The sequence below is a fragment of the Candoia aspera genome, chromosome 2 (genome assembly GCF_035149785.1).
Source record: "Candoia aspera isolate rCanAsp1 chromosome 2, rCanAsp1.hap2, whole genome shotgun sequence".
NCBI classification, from domain to species: domain Eukaryota; kingdom Metazoa; phylum Chordata; class Lepidosauria; order Squamata; family Boidae; genus Candoia; species Candoia aspera.
The window spans coordinates 140,654,781-140,672,773 of NC_086154.1; the positions used below are offsets into that span (position 1 = coordinate 140,654,781).

Sequence of the window (17,993 nt, forward strand, 5' to 3'; positions counted from 1 at the left end):
TGCTAATAATAGCCAACTACCAATAATAAAAATAGAATTCCATTTTTTCTGGAATTTCTGGTTTTCGCTTTGATGGGAGGCTTCTTGGGTACCTTTGAACCCTGAAATGAAAACAAAATTAAAATCAGCAATGGAGAAATTGCTTCCATATGCCGAGAATATTCTCAGTAACGACGAAACGTAGCATTCTTCATCGAGCAGAATGCCTTCCTTGCTACCGGGACTACAACTCCCAGAAAACATCGCGCGGCGAAAGCAAAGTCTCTCAGTCCTCCCTTCTCTCTCTCTTTTGATTGCTCTCGCGATACTTAGTTTTTCTGCCTCTCACCGGCCTAGGTGGCTTCAACCCATCTCTGCACCTGGCTATGGCCGATCCCAAGTATGCGGACCTGCCCGGCATTGTGAGTGGCGAGAAAGGAGCCCCTGCGCGGAGAAAGGAGGTGGGGGGGGGGGCGGTACCATTTCAAGGATGGAGGAGCATGAGCCGTGCCTGTGGGGAGGAAAAGGGTGGGGTCGGATGGGCTGGTGGAACTGGGGATGTGGGGCTGCGGGAGGGATGGCTGGAGATGAAGGGGTGGGAGGGAGGTCTGCTTGCAGGGAGGGGAGTGATTGAACATAAAGTGGAGCTTTTGAATCGCGCCAGGCGAGTGGAGGTCCTTCGTCTTGGCTGAGATTGAGGTCTGTGTCTGGCAGCCGGAATGACGGGATGCAATTAAGGAACGAGTGCCCCTGAGGCTGTGCAGAGAGGTGGGGATCTCCTGCAGAAAGAGCGGGGAGCATTGCATAATATTCTGGGCGGCAGATGTTGCCCAGCTCATTTCCCCCCCACTTTTCAGAATGGAAGGTTCTCTGTATATTTTGGCTGTAGTTTAAATTGTATCTAGATGCTAATTAAACTTTTATTTAGATATGTGGGAATGAGTCGTAGTGGAAATTGAAGAAAAGGTTGATAAGGCACCTTGTATGTGATTTTGTTGAAGAAAAGGTTGATAAGGCACCTTGTATGTGATTTTGTTAGTGCAAACATGGAAAGTATGAGGAAAATGTTTCTTTGGGTCCTCCCCCCCCCCTTTTTTTTTTTAACTTTCCATATCTCTGTGTCTTTTCCCCACCACTACCTGGGTGGTAAAATATAGTTGAATGAACAACATGAAAACTAGATATCTCTATCAAAAGCTATTCCAGGATCAAACTGTCTATTAGTGATAATATGTTGTGCAAATCCACTGGCACCTTTATCTAAAGAGAAGTCTGATGACCACAAACTCAAGACAAAGGGGTACTTTTGTTCCAATGTCTTAAATGCAGGCAAGTATGAAAAGCTGCTGTTAGTTGCTGACTGAGCTGCTGCCCAGCAGAACAATAACCAATAAATAGTGCTTGTCTCAGTGTCACATTGAAGGATACAGCCTAAGGTGTGAGTTGCAGATACTTTCTGTGTATTATATCTGGAGTGGACAGATACCTTAAGGGATGGGACATTCCATGCCCTTTAGCAACATCTCTATATTTTGTCCTGTCATTGGAGTATCTCAGCATTTGTGAGAGACTGTTGACTACTCTGCACACAGAAGTTTCTGCATTCAGTCCCTGGCAGCTTCAGTTAGCTTGCATAGCGGGTGGTGGGAAAGGCCTTCTCTTCTTGAGATTCTGGACAGCCAACACCCAGCCAGAATAAATATTGCTAACTGGGAAGCTTTGTATAGTCTATACATTGTACTGTGAAATGAAAATGAATTAAAAGGTGATTAAAATATGTGGATTCCATAATTTTTGAAAAAGTATCATAAGGAAGGCTACTTTATGTTTTAGGGAATATGCTAGCAGCCAGCAGGGCTTGAACAGGATAAAACTGGATGGGTTCTGCCTAACCCAATCTGTTGTTTAATTCAAGACACCGAGGTACTTTTTTTGTTAGAGGGCTATTCTGAAATAATAATGTTTCTTATTCTAATGGCAAAAGCTGAGTTGGAAAATGTTTCATTTTTCACTACATATAGAATCCCCCCCCCATTCTTGTGAAAGGATTTGCTTTTCTCTTATTTTTGCAGGCGTGTGACCTCACTGTTTGCATTGGGCAACATTTTGCTCTACTAGGCAATATTCTGGGGAAACCATGCACATACGTGAGGGGTAATAGACTTGTTATGGAGTTACCATTTGCCTTATGCTTTTGCATTTTGTTCATCAAAATATATCTCCCTGAGGCCCCAGTTGCGCCCATTCCTAGATCAGGAAGCACTGCTTAGGGTTACCCACACCTTAGTCAGTTTCAAATTAGACTATTACAAATGTGCTTTAAATGACCTGCACTTGAAGAGCAGTCGGAAGCTTAAGATGGTCCAAAAAGCAGCACGTGCAGTATTGGACATACCCACACAACGCCACTGCTGCATGAGCTGTCCTGCATCCCAATGAGCTTTTGGTGCTGATGATCACTTTTAAAGCCCTACATGACATGGGGCCAGATTACTTGCAGGGCCGCCGATCCCCAGTGGTTTCTCCTCATCCCATTAAATCTGGCAGAGTGGGCATGCTCCGTGTCCCATCAGTGAAGCAGTGTCATCTGGTTGGCCCCAAGAAGTGTGCTTTCTCTGCCATGACACCTGTCTTGTGGAACAGCATCCCCACAAGATACGGAGGCCTAGATAAGGCTATGGAGATCTGGCTCTTCCCCAGTTACTGGGGTTGATGGAGGTGCAGTGTGGGGGTCATTTTGTTTGATATTCTAATGATGTAATTTTTAGGGGCCTCGACCCAGTTTTTTAAAATTGGATTTGTATAATTTGGTTGTGTTTTATTTCTGTTTGCTGCCTGGTGATCCTTGGTTACATGGACAGCTATATAAATTTGTTAAATAAATAAAAGCCAATTGATACATTTGGGAGGGGCAATGTTGCAATTTGAAATCCCTGAATAAAGCGATATGCCCCTTCTGTACTTATTCTATGTATTTCTTTTTGTACCAGTGATGATCACAGTATGTATATTTTTCTGCTGAGAGGTTTTTTTTTAATTACCCTATCATGCCTTTGCTAATGACCATGTACCTGGTTGCCTGAGATGATTTAGAACTGAGGAGGCCAGTAGTTTGAGATTCTGTCTGTGGTTCATAGGGAGTAGACCTGGTTCTGAACAGCAAAATCAGTAATGTCAAGCACTGACTTAACCATCACTGTGAATCTTCTGAGCAAGGAAACACCACAAATAAGTATGTAGGTTACAAATGCAATTCAGTCAGGGTTCATTAATTCCCCCTCATGTGAACTAAATATTCCCTCTGAATATTTATTTATTATGGAAAAGGTTCTCTTAAGGCAAAATAATTGAAAACTGCTGTTTTAAGTTGTGAATGGGCTAGTAAATATTCTTTGGGCCAGTACGTGGGATATATTTACTTATTTTTCAGGCTTCCAGCTCTATCTGACTCTGGGCAACATACAACATAAGATAATTAAAAATAGAAATATACAAAGATCCTACAAACAAGAAGTTTGGAAAAACTGTTACTTAACTGATCATACTTTAAGTGTTGTTTATGTTATCTCGTTTAAGTTCTTTAGATAATAAGAGTTAATCCATGCAGCTATTAATTTATGGTGGATCTTTTTTAAGGGAATGTTATTGTAGTAGGTCCCCTCTGAACCTGGATTAATATTCTGATTTTTTTCTCCCTTATTGTGTTTTCAGGCCAGGAATGAACCTGATGTTTATGAAACAAGTGACCTCCCTGAAGATGATCAAGCAGAGTTTGATGCGGTAGGATCATGTGAAATTCCACTGTTTCTTTAATTATAATGTGTGTACATTAAATGGGGATATTTAGGCCTTAGACTATTTCCAAAAACATCCTTTCATCAAAGTGACTTGTATTGCCTACTATTATTATAGACTGACCCAATGGAAGGATACACGGGAATTGGAAAGTGGTATAATTTGGTATTTTAAATCTTTGTTAAAGAGAACAAGATTTCTTATTTTAACCTGAATAAATCTGAAAGAAAGACTCTTAAAAACATTGAACCGTTAAACAACTGGTCTCCTTGACTGCTTCTTGCTTCCTTAATGTGATTCCACAAAATAATTCTGAACCGTAGATTTTCTAAGGAAAATATTTGTTGTTCTGTAATAATTTTTTAAATCAAGATTAGATATTAAACAATTATTAGATTTAATTTGCTTTGAAATTTTTAAAAGTTATTCTTATTCCTTCTTGCCTGAAAAGAGCTGTTTTGTGCCTTTGTATATGTGTGAGGCTTTTTAAATGTGTTTTTTAATTAGTTATATATGAACTTTAGTCATTTTATACTCAGAGTGCAAGAGTCCCTTGATGTTTCCTTGAAATTCTTGGTGGAAAACCATCAGCAAAACTATGCTGTGCAGGCGTTAATTGACTTTGGTGACAAGACCTTTGCTGTAATGAACGGTTAATTCAAGGTTTAACATTAGATGTAATAGTTAGTAGTCCCAGTCTAAGAGAAAGGATTCCAGGAGATGCTAGGAAAAAAAACCTTAAATGATTCAGAAGGACTGGCATGAATTTTGGGCTATCATAATATATTATGAGTTTGATATCTAGAATTAGGCATGAATTTTTTTCCTTATATATTTATAACCTAAAAATGTAGCTGAAAAGATTAGGTTTGCCATTTGATAAGGTAGGCTCTTTTATACATGTACTGTTAAAAATTTCTATTCCATATTCAGAAAAAGAAAAATACTTGGGTTACAGAAGACAATATCACAAGCTTAGGATCCTAAGATTCTATATGCCCCAATATCAAATTTCCAAAAGTGTGGATGAAGAAGCTGTTATATGTTTCTTCACCTAATGATAGTAAATTCAGTACTAAACAGTTTATTTTTGCAGAGTTATATAAACTTTTATTTACTTAACTATAGAAGTAGTTCTTGTTTAGTGACTACCTTGTTTAGCGACTGTTCACAGTTTTGACAGTGATGAAAAAGTAACTTTATGACCAGTTCTCACATTTACAACCTTCGCAGATCTGTAAAGCAAAGGAAGGCTGAAGTAAGATCATAAGCACAGTCGCAGTTTCACTTAGCAAACACTTCACTTAATGACTGAGTTGCTGGTCCCAATTGTGGTCATTAAACGAGGACTACCTGTATAGTAAATATATTTTATTGCAAGCACAACCAGTAGCTTCACCTGAACCTATTGTACAACATTTCAGCTTAAAAATCTGGACCTGGGTTGTTTGGTTTTTTTAAGAATGAAAAAGAAGATATAAGGCTGGCCTCTGTGTGTGCAACGTTCTCCATTTCCCCTCCATCCATCCTGTTTTATTAAATTAGCCCCTTTTCCAAATTAGGTGAATCACTACAGTTGTTGGATTTTTATGCATGCATAATTAAATTAGTCAAGTGTGAATTTCCTAGTTTTCATTTTGCTTCAGGAAAGAAACTTCTTTGTTATTCCGAGGAATATATAACCAGAATGGCATTCAAATAATATATGAGCTATGTCCTCTATCTCTGGAGCTCCACAAATACAAGTGTGTTTGTTGTAAGGAACTTGGTTAAACCTTCCATATTTAACCATTGTATCCAGATGCTGAAATCTTGCTTGAGTACATACCTCCATAAGATTCTTGGGCATTTCTGTATTTAAATATTTTGCCATTTGGAAGGTGCGTTTCTAGTGGCTCATACTTATTGTAATGGGAAGGTCTCTTAGTCCAACCACAGAACTATATGTTGTTTCCCTGATTTTTCCACAATATACTTTCCTAGAGGCAGTGGATTCTTCCTCTTCTGTAGTCAGTTAAGCAATTCACTGCTTGACCAAGGTGAGCATTATACTGTACATTATGGCCCTTTTCTTGTACTGAAATCAGTCTGAAATGAGTGTATATGGGATTAGCCTGATATTTCCACCAAATTCCAACATAGTATGTATAGCCTTAATTTTTCTCTTCCTGCCCCTTTTCCTTTGCAATGTCTACTTTGGTTCTGAGATTTCTTTAGTACTGGAAAGGAAAATTGTCCACCATTCTTTTGACTTTGGGGCATTTGTCATATTTGATGATGGCCTTGCTTAATTGAGTCCCTTCTTTAGTCTGAACTTATTGAGAAGAGAATGGGTAGGACCAGAAGAGCTCTGACATCTCTGAGCTTTAAAAATTACTGTAATCAGATTTGTCTGGGATGGGGAATAATGAAAATGTCCAAGAGCTGAGATAGTTTGTAATGCTGGAGAAAGGTAACTAAGATGTATTTCAAGAATATGGCTTATTTTTTGTAACAAAGAGGGAATTATAGTAATCCTTTAAACAGCTATAGAGCATTTGAAAGTAAAGTTTAAGGATGAGGCTTAGCTGTGGAAGGAAAAGTCATGGTTAGAGTATCAGGTTTCTATCCCACAATGCTGCCAATCTGTGATGGAGTGTGGCATTATTATTATGATGTGATTCCATGTTGTTAGAAGTGCATACAAGTGATGGATTTATTTTCATTTATTTTTTTAATTTTTTATCCTGCCTTTATTATTTTTACAAATAACTCAAGGTGGGGAACATACCTATTACTCCTTCTTCCTCCTATTTTCCCCACAACAACAACCCGGTGAAGTGGGTTGGGCTGAGAGAGAGGGCCTGGCCCAAGGTCACCCAGCCAGCTTTCATGCCTAAGGCGGGACTAGAACTCCCAGTCTCCTGGTTTCTAGCCTGCTGTACAGGTCCAGTCTAATGAGTCCCCTTTCTGTGGGCATGCCAGCTGAATCTCATGAAGGCTCTTTAAAATGGATGCTGTAGATTTTAAAGCTTAGAATCAAGAGTGGTTTTGATTCCTTGTTTTTGTATATCCATGTTCATACTATAATCAGAATAATGAAAGGCCCTCACAAAGCCTATTCATACTGACTCTAAGTCTGTAGTAGTCAAATCATGCATCCACTGTTTTTTATTTTGTAGTAATCACAGCCTCCATTAACAAATGCTCTGGCTTACAGTATAGTGCCAGAAGCAGATTCCTGTACATGGCAGGAGATGATGCATCATGGGCTCAAGTGCTCACTCCCACTTTGGCTTCTCTCTCTCTGGCCCAGCCATTATCAGCCTCTTGTGATTGATTCCAACAAGTTTTGATTAATCTTAAGTATGATTTATTTGAAATAAACCAGCTTCAATCAATGTATTATGGGATTGGTATGGTTCAACAAATCACAATTAAGATTTGTTAATTATAAAGGCAGGATAGAAAATAAAATCAATAAATAATAAATTGCAATTTATTTATGTATTTATTTATTTACCAAATTTCTTTGCTGCCCGAGTCATCGTGTGCAAGATGGGCAGCAGAGAAATTTGATAAATAAAAAAATAAATCATAATTTATTTATTGTTAATAATTTTTTTATTTTATTTTCTATCCTGCTTTTATTATTTTTATAAATAACTTTTTATAAATATGGTGAACATACCTAATACCCCTTCTTCCTCCTATTTTCCCCACAACAACCCCGTGAGGTGAGTTGGGCTGAGAGAGCGCGACTGGCCCAAGGTCATCCGGCTGGCTTTCAGGCCTAAGGCGGGACTAGAACTCACAGCCTCCTGGTTTCTAGCCTGTTGCCTTAACCACTAGACCAATAGCCTTATATCCTAACTTGAAACTGGTTAATCAGAAATAAAGCTAAAAGCTTCAGGTCATTTTATTCTCATTACAATAAACTATGATTTAACATGATGTCAGCCTGCAGTCATTGTAAGTTAGGCTCTTTTCCCATCATGGTAACCCACAGGTTCTAACAGCAAGCCAGTGTAAGGTAAAGGTAAAGGTTTCCCTTGACGTAAAGTCCAGTCGTGTCCGACTCTAGGGGGCGGTGCTCATCTCCGTTTCTAAGCCTTAGAGCCGGCGTTGTCATAGACACTTCCGGGTCATGTGGCCAGCATGACTCACGGAACGCCGTTACCTTCCCGCCGAAGCGGTACCAATTAATCTACTCACATTTGCATGTTTTCGAACTGCTTGGTGTGCAGAAGCTGGGACGAGCAACGGGAGCTCACCCCGCCGCGCGGTTTCGAACCGCCGACCTTCCGATTGACAGCTCAGCGGTTTGGTTCCTCCTTGAACCAGGAACCCTGTTTTATCCCCTCCTACCACATCAGAGTTGAAAAACATTTGTTCTTGGTTTCTGATCCCTTGTTTATTTAGGAGGCAAATCAGTGATTCCAGTTTGGTTATTCCAATTGTTTTTTTTTAATTGTAGTCAAAGATCAGCCTTAAAAATCACAGCTATGTAGAGAAAACGATTATAATAATTTAAAAGAAAATTTGTTAATTAAAAAATTATACAAGATGGGATTTTTCAGAATTTTTCAACAAATGTTCTTATATTAAAGTAGCAGCTGGGCAGTGTTGTAATGTCTTTTGATATATATGAAAACTAATAGTAATGCATTCATTTTTTTCTGCCTTAGACCTACCTGCATATGTGTAAGCTGTTTCTCAGGCTGATAAGAATTCAGGAGATGGTTTTGTAAATAGACACCTGCAAATTCATCCATTATTAGTAAAAATATATCTCTTCTGTTAGAAAGAAATTATGAAAGATTCTGCCCTAATGTCTTAAGAGATGAAATAGGTTCTAAGTGGAAGATAGTCCAGTTAGTAATATGTTTGTAATCTGATCCCTTACACTTCAACAAATCTTGTTAAGAATATTAATTCTTAACAAGAATAAATACTAAGACCTCACAATCCTTGTGAGGTGCCTAGGAAAAGGCTTTACTTTTTCTTTGAGTCAACTGCCCAGGAGTCTGACAGTATGTAGCAATGAGGGTTATATTAAATTATTGTGATATCCTGTATAGAATGGGCAGCCAAATAGTGAATTGTCTACTCTTTCTATTTGCTTTAGTCTACATAGGCGTATTTGCTCTGCTCTTGGGATTTTATAATATTTTCCTTCCAATAACATGGAGGGCAATGCATTTAGTGTGGTTACAGAGAAGCTCTCCAGTGCCTTTCATATTTGTCAGTTTGCAGAGGTAAAGGGTCTCTTATTAAATTCTAATATTATGAAGAAGATAGAAAGTGATTTTTTAAAATCTTTCTATAAGATTTATAATTTTATAAAGCCTTTATAAATAATAATTTTATACAGTCCTTAGTTGGCATTTTGTATAAAGTCTGTAGTAATGCATAACACGGTGCACTGATGTAAATAAAGCGCACTGATGCTTCAAATACGAGAGTTGCTCATAATTGACTAAAGGATGCAATTTGCCCCTGAGTTTTTCTGCAGGTGTTGGGTCCGTGAGTTCCTATCACAGTATTTCTCGTCCTCTGTCTCTTTTGATAAATAAATACTGAACTCCCAAACCATATAGTTTGTATTTAAAGCTTCCTCCCATCTCCCTCTAAAGGCTTACCTATTCCTTTAGTACAGTATGTAATATTTATGTATGCCCTTAGATGTTTTGCAGTGAGTTGCATAAAGGTTATTTTTCCCTTTTAGGCATGCAGCATTCCCAAGGGGAACTGTGGGAGGTACATTTAGTCTCATAGTAACAGGGCATCGGGTCAACAAAACATTACCTTTGCAATGCTAGTTAAGAGCACACTGAGGTACCAGTTCCTTTCTGTAGGCTTAGTAAAACCTTCACTACCTCAGCGCTTAATCATTAAACAGCTAGTGATGGAAGGTGTACAATTTAGCCAATTTTTGAGATTAATAATGCCTGATATTCTGCATCTCAAGCCTCAGATCTTGTGCCAAGTGATATGAAAGTCTTTGTTACTGTTAATTTACATAACTGTTTAATGTGCTCTTTGTATATTGTGTGCTTTGTACATCTTTGTGCTTGGCATATCATCTTTGTGCTTTAATTTAATTTAACCCTCTTTATTTTATTTTGAATGAGACACTGAATTGGGATATACATGTTTGTCAGGGCAGAATAAAAAATATGCTGACAAAATGAAAGATACAGAGACGCGGTAGAAAGCAAAATGTGGGATTTGCATTTGAACCTCTCCTTTTTGCTTCAGCTAAAGCCCTAGAAGCCCTCCTTCAGAAGAGATTATGTGGAAAATGGTCCTCTTATCACATCTTCAAAACTACATCAACAGTCCTGACCGCCTAATGCTGGCACACTGTGTTTGTTATTTTATAATATTATTACTGTTTTTCTTTTCACAAAACCCACCATGACTAACACAGGGTATAAAATCAATAAGACGCTGGGCTGCAATTTCAAGGCTGCCTTCTTTAACTGGCACATTCAGATCTATTGGACTGTAGTTCCCGGAATGCCAGTCGCGGTGATCTTGGCATTCGTTCTGAGCGATACTGTCCGACACCCCTGGAGAATAAGAGATTGAGGAAGGCTGGCATCAGGCCTGATTTTCAAGGGCCAAGCTAGACTTGTTAGAATAAGGAGGGTTAACTCGTAAGGGTTAGACTCAAAGAGTAAGCAGGGAGAGAAAAAAGTAAAAAAGGAAGATTGTCTTGAAGATGCCAAAGTGAAAAGCAAGTGTTTATGTTTAATTCAAGCCTGACTAAGCTTATCCTGTAGGGTTGGTTTTAGTAGATGCAGCCTCTAGGTAACCTTTGGTGCTATGACAGAGAAGTCGTAATCTGACCATCCAGGTGTTGGTGAACTACAGCTCCAAGCCTCCCTCATCATTCCGTCCAATTGGCTAGGCCTGCTGAGGGTTGAAGTTCAGCACCACATAGAGGGGCACAGTTCCCCCACCTTTGCTCCAACTAGCGGCATCAAAAGGATGTTAAGCTTCCTTAAAGGTCAGGCAGCTGTGCTCCTCTTGTTTATCACAGAATAACACTGCTGTAGCTTATAGCACTAAGTGCTCCATGGAAACCAAAGCAGCTACCTATCTAGCTTGAACTGATAGCATTACAGTTTTAGCCTGTCATTACCGGCTATGAAAATGAGATTCTTTGCTCTGTTTAAATGTTCTCTAAATGATGAAAAATATCAGATCTCTGCAATTGAGCAGGAAAGGTTACGAGAGAGAAAAAAGAGAGATGTGTTTTCTTTGCTGTGGATTTAAAAACAGTGCCATTAAAGGTGTCCAAGTGAAACATTGGAAATACATAACCTTTTTTGATGGGAATTGGTATGAAGATTTCATCATATAAAATGTATACCTAAATGGTTCACTCACTTGGTTAAAGAAGGAAGTGCTTGGAGGAAGTGTGCATAAAATTACATGGGGGAATGCATGTATTTCCTCAGGAATTACTGATAGACCATCAACTTTTTTCAGCAAGGGTGGGGCTTGAGTAGAGAAAAGCAGTATTTTTACAGGCATTCGATAATATTTAGTGAAAACCCCAAATTGTTCACTGAAGACAGTGCTCTAAAATAGTGGTGTAGTATAAACGCTAAAAAGCAAGGTATTAGCTTATATTAAGGCAGCTCTGAAATAAATATGAATTAACTTCCCGTCTGTTTATATCTCTTGCTGTTGTATTTGTCTGCTTTTTCCCCATTTCTCCAAATACTTTCTCCACATTTAACTTACGCTTCATTTCCGGTTCTTTGCCCTTCATACTTGGCTGTTCTTTCCACTATATTTTTAATATTTGTAAATATATTCTTCATATTACTTGTGTACATAGCATTTTACACCATAAGCACAGAGGGGTCTTCGCTCCAAAAGCTTATAATTTAAATTTTGACACTGAGGGAACAATAGAAAGACATATATTTAAATGTTTAGGTGGTACTCTCTTTCAGGTTCTATACAAACCTTTGAATATTTTGTTGCTCTGATTCCTTTGACAAAGAGTCCAAAACTATTTCTGCTGTAATGAAAGCTAGAGGTATTAATATAGCAGTTGTAATTATACAAGAAATTATTGCTTTATAGCCCACTTTCAGATAAACCACCCACACCATAGCTAAGCATTCCTTACTATCCAGCTTTTGCAGAGCTTAAACTACAAAACATTTTTTAGATATTGCCTGAGAATTACACATTATTATTAGCCCCTTTAAAGTTTCTACTGCAAACAATTGTATTAATTGTTTAATTAATTAATTAATTAATTAATTAATGCAACCTCTTACAGGGCTGGAATTTTTGTAGCAGTCTTGTTTGGCCCTCATGCATTGTGAATATCTAAAGGCCACAAACAAATCATCTTAAATATATTTTTGTCTACTTCCAATCCTGGAATATTCATTTTTTTTAAAAAAATTGCATGCAGGACTAGTATACGGCTTCAGGACATTGTAGTTCTACATCTGATACAATCATCTGGGTTTTTTTTTCCTGAAATGTAACAAAATGGAAGATACGTTGTGAAAATAATGCTAAGTAAAATGCAAATTCCTACATATATCAAACCTCATAGCCTTTTTTCTATGGAAGAATGTAAGTGGAAAGATGTCTATCATAAGCACATCCCATATTTTTTCAAGGAGAAAGGAATTTGAACTTCAGATTGGCCCCTAATGAAAAATAAGTAGATTTTGTGTTGTCTCAGAAGACTTAACAGCTGAAGTGACGTATTCAGATATCTTGCTCTTTGCAGTGGTCAGTGCTGAAAAATTTATTGATGCAATTACTCATACGGTATAATATCTATTGGTTGTCATAGTTTAGATGCATTTTAGCTTCATAACATTCTTTGCCAAGTCAGTATTTTTCCCATTTTAAGGAGTAAGAAGGAGTAAGAAGTGAGGCATCACGGTTGCTTTTGCATTAACAGTGCTGAAACCCTGCTTTTCCATGAGCAATTGAAAACAGAATGGAAAAGAAAATGACCAATTCTTTATATAGTGCTATTTTATTCAGCTATCCTATATTCATAGTCAAAGACTTTCTATAACATCTATAACAAATAAGTACTCTACAGCAAAGGTCCTTTCCAAAGTCAATTAAAAGCTTTCTGTTTGTAGATTCTGCTCATTTTATTGCTGTACTGATTATAGCTGGGAGATTATGAATAGCCACCAAACAGTTTTTTTCTTAATTCCTGTTGAGGTGTTATACCTGAAAAGAGAATAGCAATGCATGTTGTGGGAGTGTTGATGGTAACTGTTCTCAGCTTCCCCACTTTCTGCACAATTGAAGCCCAGTTAATAATGATTTTGATTAACTTAAAAAATAAATGGTCTGTGATATATGCAGAATACAGTAATTTCCATGTTACACTTCCACTCTGGAACTCAGGTTAATTAGTTGGCTGTGTTTATGTGTTAAATGAGGAATCTACATCCACATCATCAAGGTTTTTGTGTCTTTCCAATATATAATCACTGGCTTCTGCCCATCTTGCTCCATATCCTGTGTGTAGGAATTCTAGTAACTGGTAGAAAGTGGATGTCGTCAAATTCTTTTCAGTTGCATTTTGTGATGATCAGACTCTGAAGCTTCCAAGCAATTTTGGCACTGAAGTCATTAGTGCTGGTTATTCTTTTTTGCCTAAATGTGAGGTTTAAGCAGAGGCTGAGAGCCTTTGGTCCTCCAGGAGCTTCTAGGTTCTAGCTCTGATCAGATCTACTGTAAGCTAGAATCAGATCTACAGAGCTTACTGTAAGCTAGGAACGAACAGCATGGTGCATTTCTAGATTTCACCTCCCATACAGAAAAAGTGAGTGCCACTAAGAAGTTTGTTGTAGAGTGGAATTACAAATATTGTAAATAAATAAGCTAACCACCTTTGCTATATGAATCTAAAGCTAATTTTTAAAAATTAATTCAAATGCCTAACTTTACATATAGTCCAAGATTAATGTTGGATTCTATTCATGGGCTCAAAAATTAAAAAGGCATTTTAACGAATGATGAGAATTTCCTGAAATGGAAGGTTTTCGATCATTTGATTTTGTTTATTTCTTATAAATATAAAAAGCTGCCTAATGTTGAGTTAGATCACTAGTTCATAAAGCTCAGTGTTGTTTGCATCTACCCTTGATTGACAAAATGGGGGGAAAAGCCTGCCCACATTTTAAAGCTTCAGAAGGAGGCTTTCCCTTCTCTCTGCCCACAATGGCTACTTTCAAAGAACTGGAAAAAAATCTCAGCAGTTCTGTTTGCCTGGGTATGGCTTGAGGTGCTCCCTTAGCTGAGATTGATGACAATTTGAATTAATGATTTGCAATTTACATCCTTCTCTGCTATCAAGCCTTGGGCTTTGCAAGTGGGATCTTAAGGCAACAGAATTACAATGCATGCTGGGTTGGACATTAATGTCAGTGTGCTAGAAAAAGGAAGAAAGAAAATAGCTCCCTGGACTCCTTATTATCTACTTTAGGATGATTTTGTGCCTATACGGTTAGTTGCAGCACTGATTACTTGCTTGTGTAAAAATAATACTGCAAATCAAGCATTGCAGAGATGTTATATAGTCTGATATAATTTCAAAGGCAGTGTTTTCACACAGATGGAGTCTTCAAATGAAAAGAAATCAGATGATGAGTACCTGGATTATCCCTTTAGTAGCCAACACCCCCCCACCCCCACGAAAACAGTTACTTAAAGTACTTTTATATTTGGATATAATGGGATATGGTGCTTTTGAACTCTAATAGGATCCATTTGAGTGTTATGTGTGCTCTACAATAATGAGCTATATTGAATCTAAACTTATTTTTAAAGATCTGCATAGTTATACTCCATCAAACTGGAGGGAACCTACTGCAAAGTTTATTTACAAAATGTTCATCTTAGAGTATATTTGTTCTACTTCCTGAGCTGAGCCTTTTTCATAGAGAAAGTCATGGCCATGTGAGAAGAAGCAAGAAGCATATTTCTGCTTTTGAAGGTATCTTAATAGTAGCTACAGCATGAAAACACATTAGTATGTACTTTGGTTTATGGTAGTTTTCAGATGTGAGGATAATTGGGCAATATAATTCTTCAAGTCTTCTTGAGAATATAATGTGTTACAAGCATGGCATCTTAATGCCAAGGTCACCTGAAACTGCACCATAATATATCCTTATCAGTATGTATTCTCCCAAAATATTCCAAGATTTTCTTTTCAGGTATAAGGAATAAGAACTTGCCTTCTTAGAAAGGGTGATGGGGAGGAGAAAATGAGCTAGAATTCTCAGAAAGTGGAATTTATTGCTTAGAACAGTGTTTCTCAAACTTGGCAACTTTTAAGATGTGTGGACATGGCTGGCTGGGGAATTCTGAGAGGTGAAGTCTGCACATCTCAAAGTTGCCAAGTTTGAGAAACACTGGTACAGAAGGAGCTTTATCCCATAGTCAGGCTTGGTGGAATTAAATGAGATGACCACTCACAATTAATTGTGAGGGACCACTCACAATTAAGCCTGGCTTAGAGATACAGAAGAATAACATTGGGGAATTATGAAGTAACCACACACACACAAAAAAGTATCACTTCAAACGATAGATACAGAGTGCTCACTTGGATTCTGATTTCTGAGCTTTCAAACCCAGCTCTTCCCATAGTACATCATATTTGGTGTTGTCATCATGCATTATACCTGAGACTGTGGGTTGCTATAGGGAAGATTCACCATCTCCAAGAAGGTGTGTGCCAATATTCTTATATGTTATTGCTAAGGATCTCCCAGATTTGATCCAGCTTTGTTAACAACAGTGTTTTTACTGCCCACTGCTAGTTGTAAGGCCCTTTCTTTTACAGCTGCTTCCAGGAATCGATTGAGATGTTGAGAAAATGCCTAATCATTGTTTTAACTGTGTTTATATTGAACTATTGTACACTTGAACTTATCTGAGTTTTCCTAATGCTCTTCCCCATCACCCTTCACACCACCTTGCCTGGATACTAGTTTGCACAAGTAAGACCATTAAAAATGCTATTTTTTTTCTTCTGCATGCTTCTAGAATCTGTGTTTGCATGGTACTAAATCTGCATTATATAAAATTAAATCAGTTTAAAAATCTTTTCTTATAATCTCTCTCTATATTGTTTGTACTTTTATGGCACTGTTACCTTTTCATTGGGCCATTGCACAAAATAGAGGAGAGCAACACATTCTAAACTGTAGGTTTTAAAAACAAGAGAACTTATTTACCCAAAGGAAGTAATTGAAAGAGTGAGAAGACCAGTAAATATTTGCATCATTAAGCCCTAATTTTTTTTGCACTTGTTCTGAGAGTAAAAAAAATCAGTGTGGTAGTTTCTGGAAGTTATAGAAAACCAGCATAAAGTGCCCAAAGTGCAAGTAAGGTAGAAACATTCTGGATTCTAGAGTAAGTATGTTGTGTTAGACATCTAATAACAGACACCTGATGGAAATCTGCATTGTAATAATAGTAATCAACTCTGGAGCACGCAAAGTATTATAATGCTTTAGAACACCTGTTACCAGTGATGCTAATGTAATACTGAACTGAGCTAAAAAGGGGAAGGGGGAATTTTTGCTGGAGAGAAGAAGAGTACGTACTTTCATAAGGGCAGTTCCTTAGCCTGAGAATTGACAGCTCAAGGTGCCAAGCCTATGGAAAATGTAACAGCCAGCTCTGACTTTGGGGGATCTGGAACAAAATTCTGATTGGAACATTGTTGTTCCTTGGTGTCTTTCTCAAGTGGATCCATGTGCTTCCTATATTGCTTTATCAAATTAGGACTGGAAAATTTGAAGCACCTGATTTACAAAAATCTGATCATTTAATGCTGTTTCTTAGAAATCTTTTTTTTAAAAGACATCCTGTGCAGGTCTGGCTCCTATAAATTTGATGCTGGTGTCTTGGGATTTTACAATCCTTTATTTGTAGGATTAATTTTATAATCCTTTATTCTTAGGTTTCCTTTTCAATAGAATCACTACTTGCAAATGAATTGTGGGAAATAAGTGATTGGGTGGAGTGGATGTGCTGAAGATGGGAGATGCAACCCATCCTTTCTTCAAATTCTTTCTGTTTATGTTTGGAAGTTATTTCATTTTGCAGAAGCACAGAGAGGTTTATCCATCTCTTAATCACCCTGTCATTGCTTTTGTTAAAGCTTTTTCAGAAAAATCAACCTTGAAGTGAATCTTCCCCAAGCTGAACATTTAATGAAAGCTTAAAAAGCTCACACTGAAATGTGATTTAAAGTACTTACATATGATGCCCATTCTGATTATCAGGTGGAATTTCTGCTGATATACATGGCTCCATTCATGGTTTTTAATTCCCATGTTTAGTTGCCTTTCACTAGATCCAAGTGAAAACATTGTTCAGGCTCTGATTATAACTGTGCTGAATGCTTGGCCAAGGTGGTAGGTGCTCCCCAGCTAGCAGCACTGATCTTGGTTGCATTAGCCTTGCTTGACAAGGGAATTATCTAGGGAAAAAATATCTGATGACCCCATTAAAATTAGAAAGTCTGTGTACTAAAACCATTCCAGCAATTTCAATGGGGCCTCAATGTATGGATGTTTATTAGGCTTATATACTGCTCCAGTCAGAGTGGTTTACATACCTAATACCATCGTTACTCAGTAGTAGGATTCAAACAACCTAACAAACCCCACATCCTCAACTTCCCACCCACTTATCCATCCTGATCAAGCACTAAGGAGCAGGCCAGTCTAGTTGCAGACTCCTTCTATGGGCTAGGGAAGGGTTTATAGTCCCAGGCACATATGCATATAAAAAAGGACAATTCTAAGTGCCAAAATTGGGCTTTGTTGGCCTTTTACAACTTGGACTTTATCTAAGTATATACATTTCAGCTACCAGAATTTTCATTAGGGAAAGTCTTGGAGCTAAAGTCCAAGCATTTGGAGGGTATCAGGGTAGCTGACTTAGACTCTTTGTTGTGGGATACTTCCTTCCCCACTTATTTGCTAGCAGAGAGTATCTTCCATGTAAGGGCTTGCGATGGAAGGCTCTTCTGTTCTCAGGCGTCTGCAGAATGCTTCCATTGAAAGAGGGAAGAGGCCAGACAAAATGTCGATAAAATCTTGCTAGCACATCCATCCACACATCCATTAAAAGAGAATCCCATTGCAGAAAAATGTCATTTGAGCCCTCTATACTTTTTCTGCATGTACCCTAAGATGATGTTTAAT

General features: G+C 37.9%; 1 protein-coding gene across 1 annotated transcript in view; it reads left to right on the top strand.

Moving 5' to 3' along the window:
* Positions 1–287: 287 nt before the first annotated feature.
* The window catches only part of DCTN2 (dynactin subunit 2), a 50,328-nt gene continuing 32,622 nt past the window's right edge, over positions 288–17,993 (top strand). Inside the window, exons 1-2 of the mRNA XM_063293913.1 lie at positions 288–401; positions 3,691–3,759. Of these exons, the coding sequence (XP_063149983.1) occupies positions 366–401; positions 3,691–3,759 (105 nt within the window). The 5' untranslated portion in view covers positions 288–365. The remainder of the gene's footprint in view (positions 402–3,690; positions 3,760–17,993) is intronic.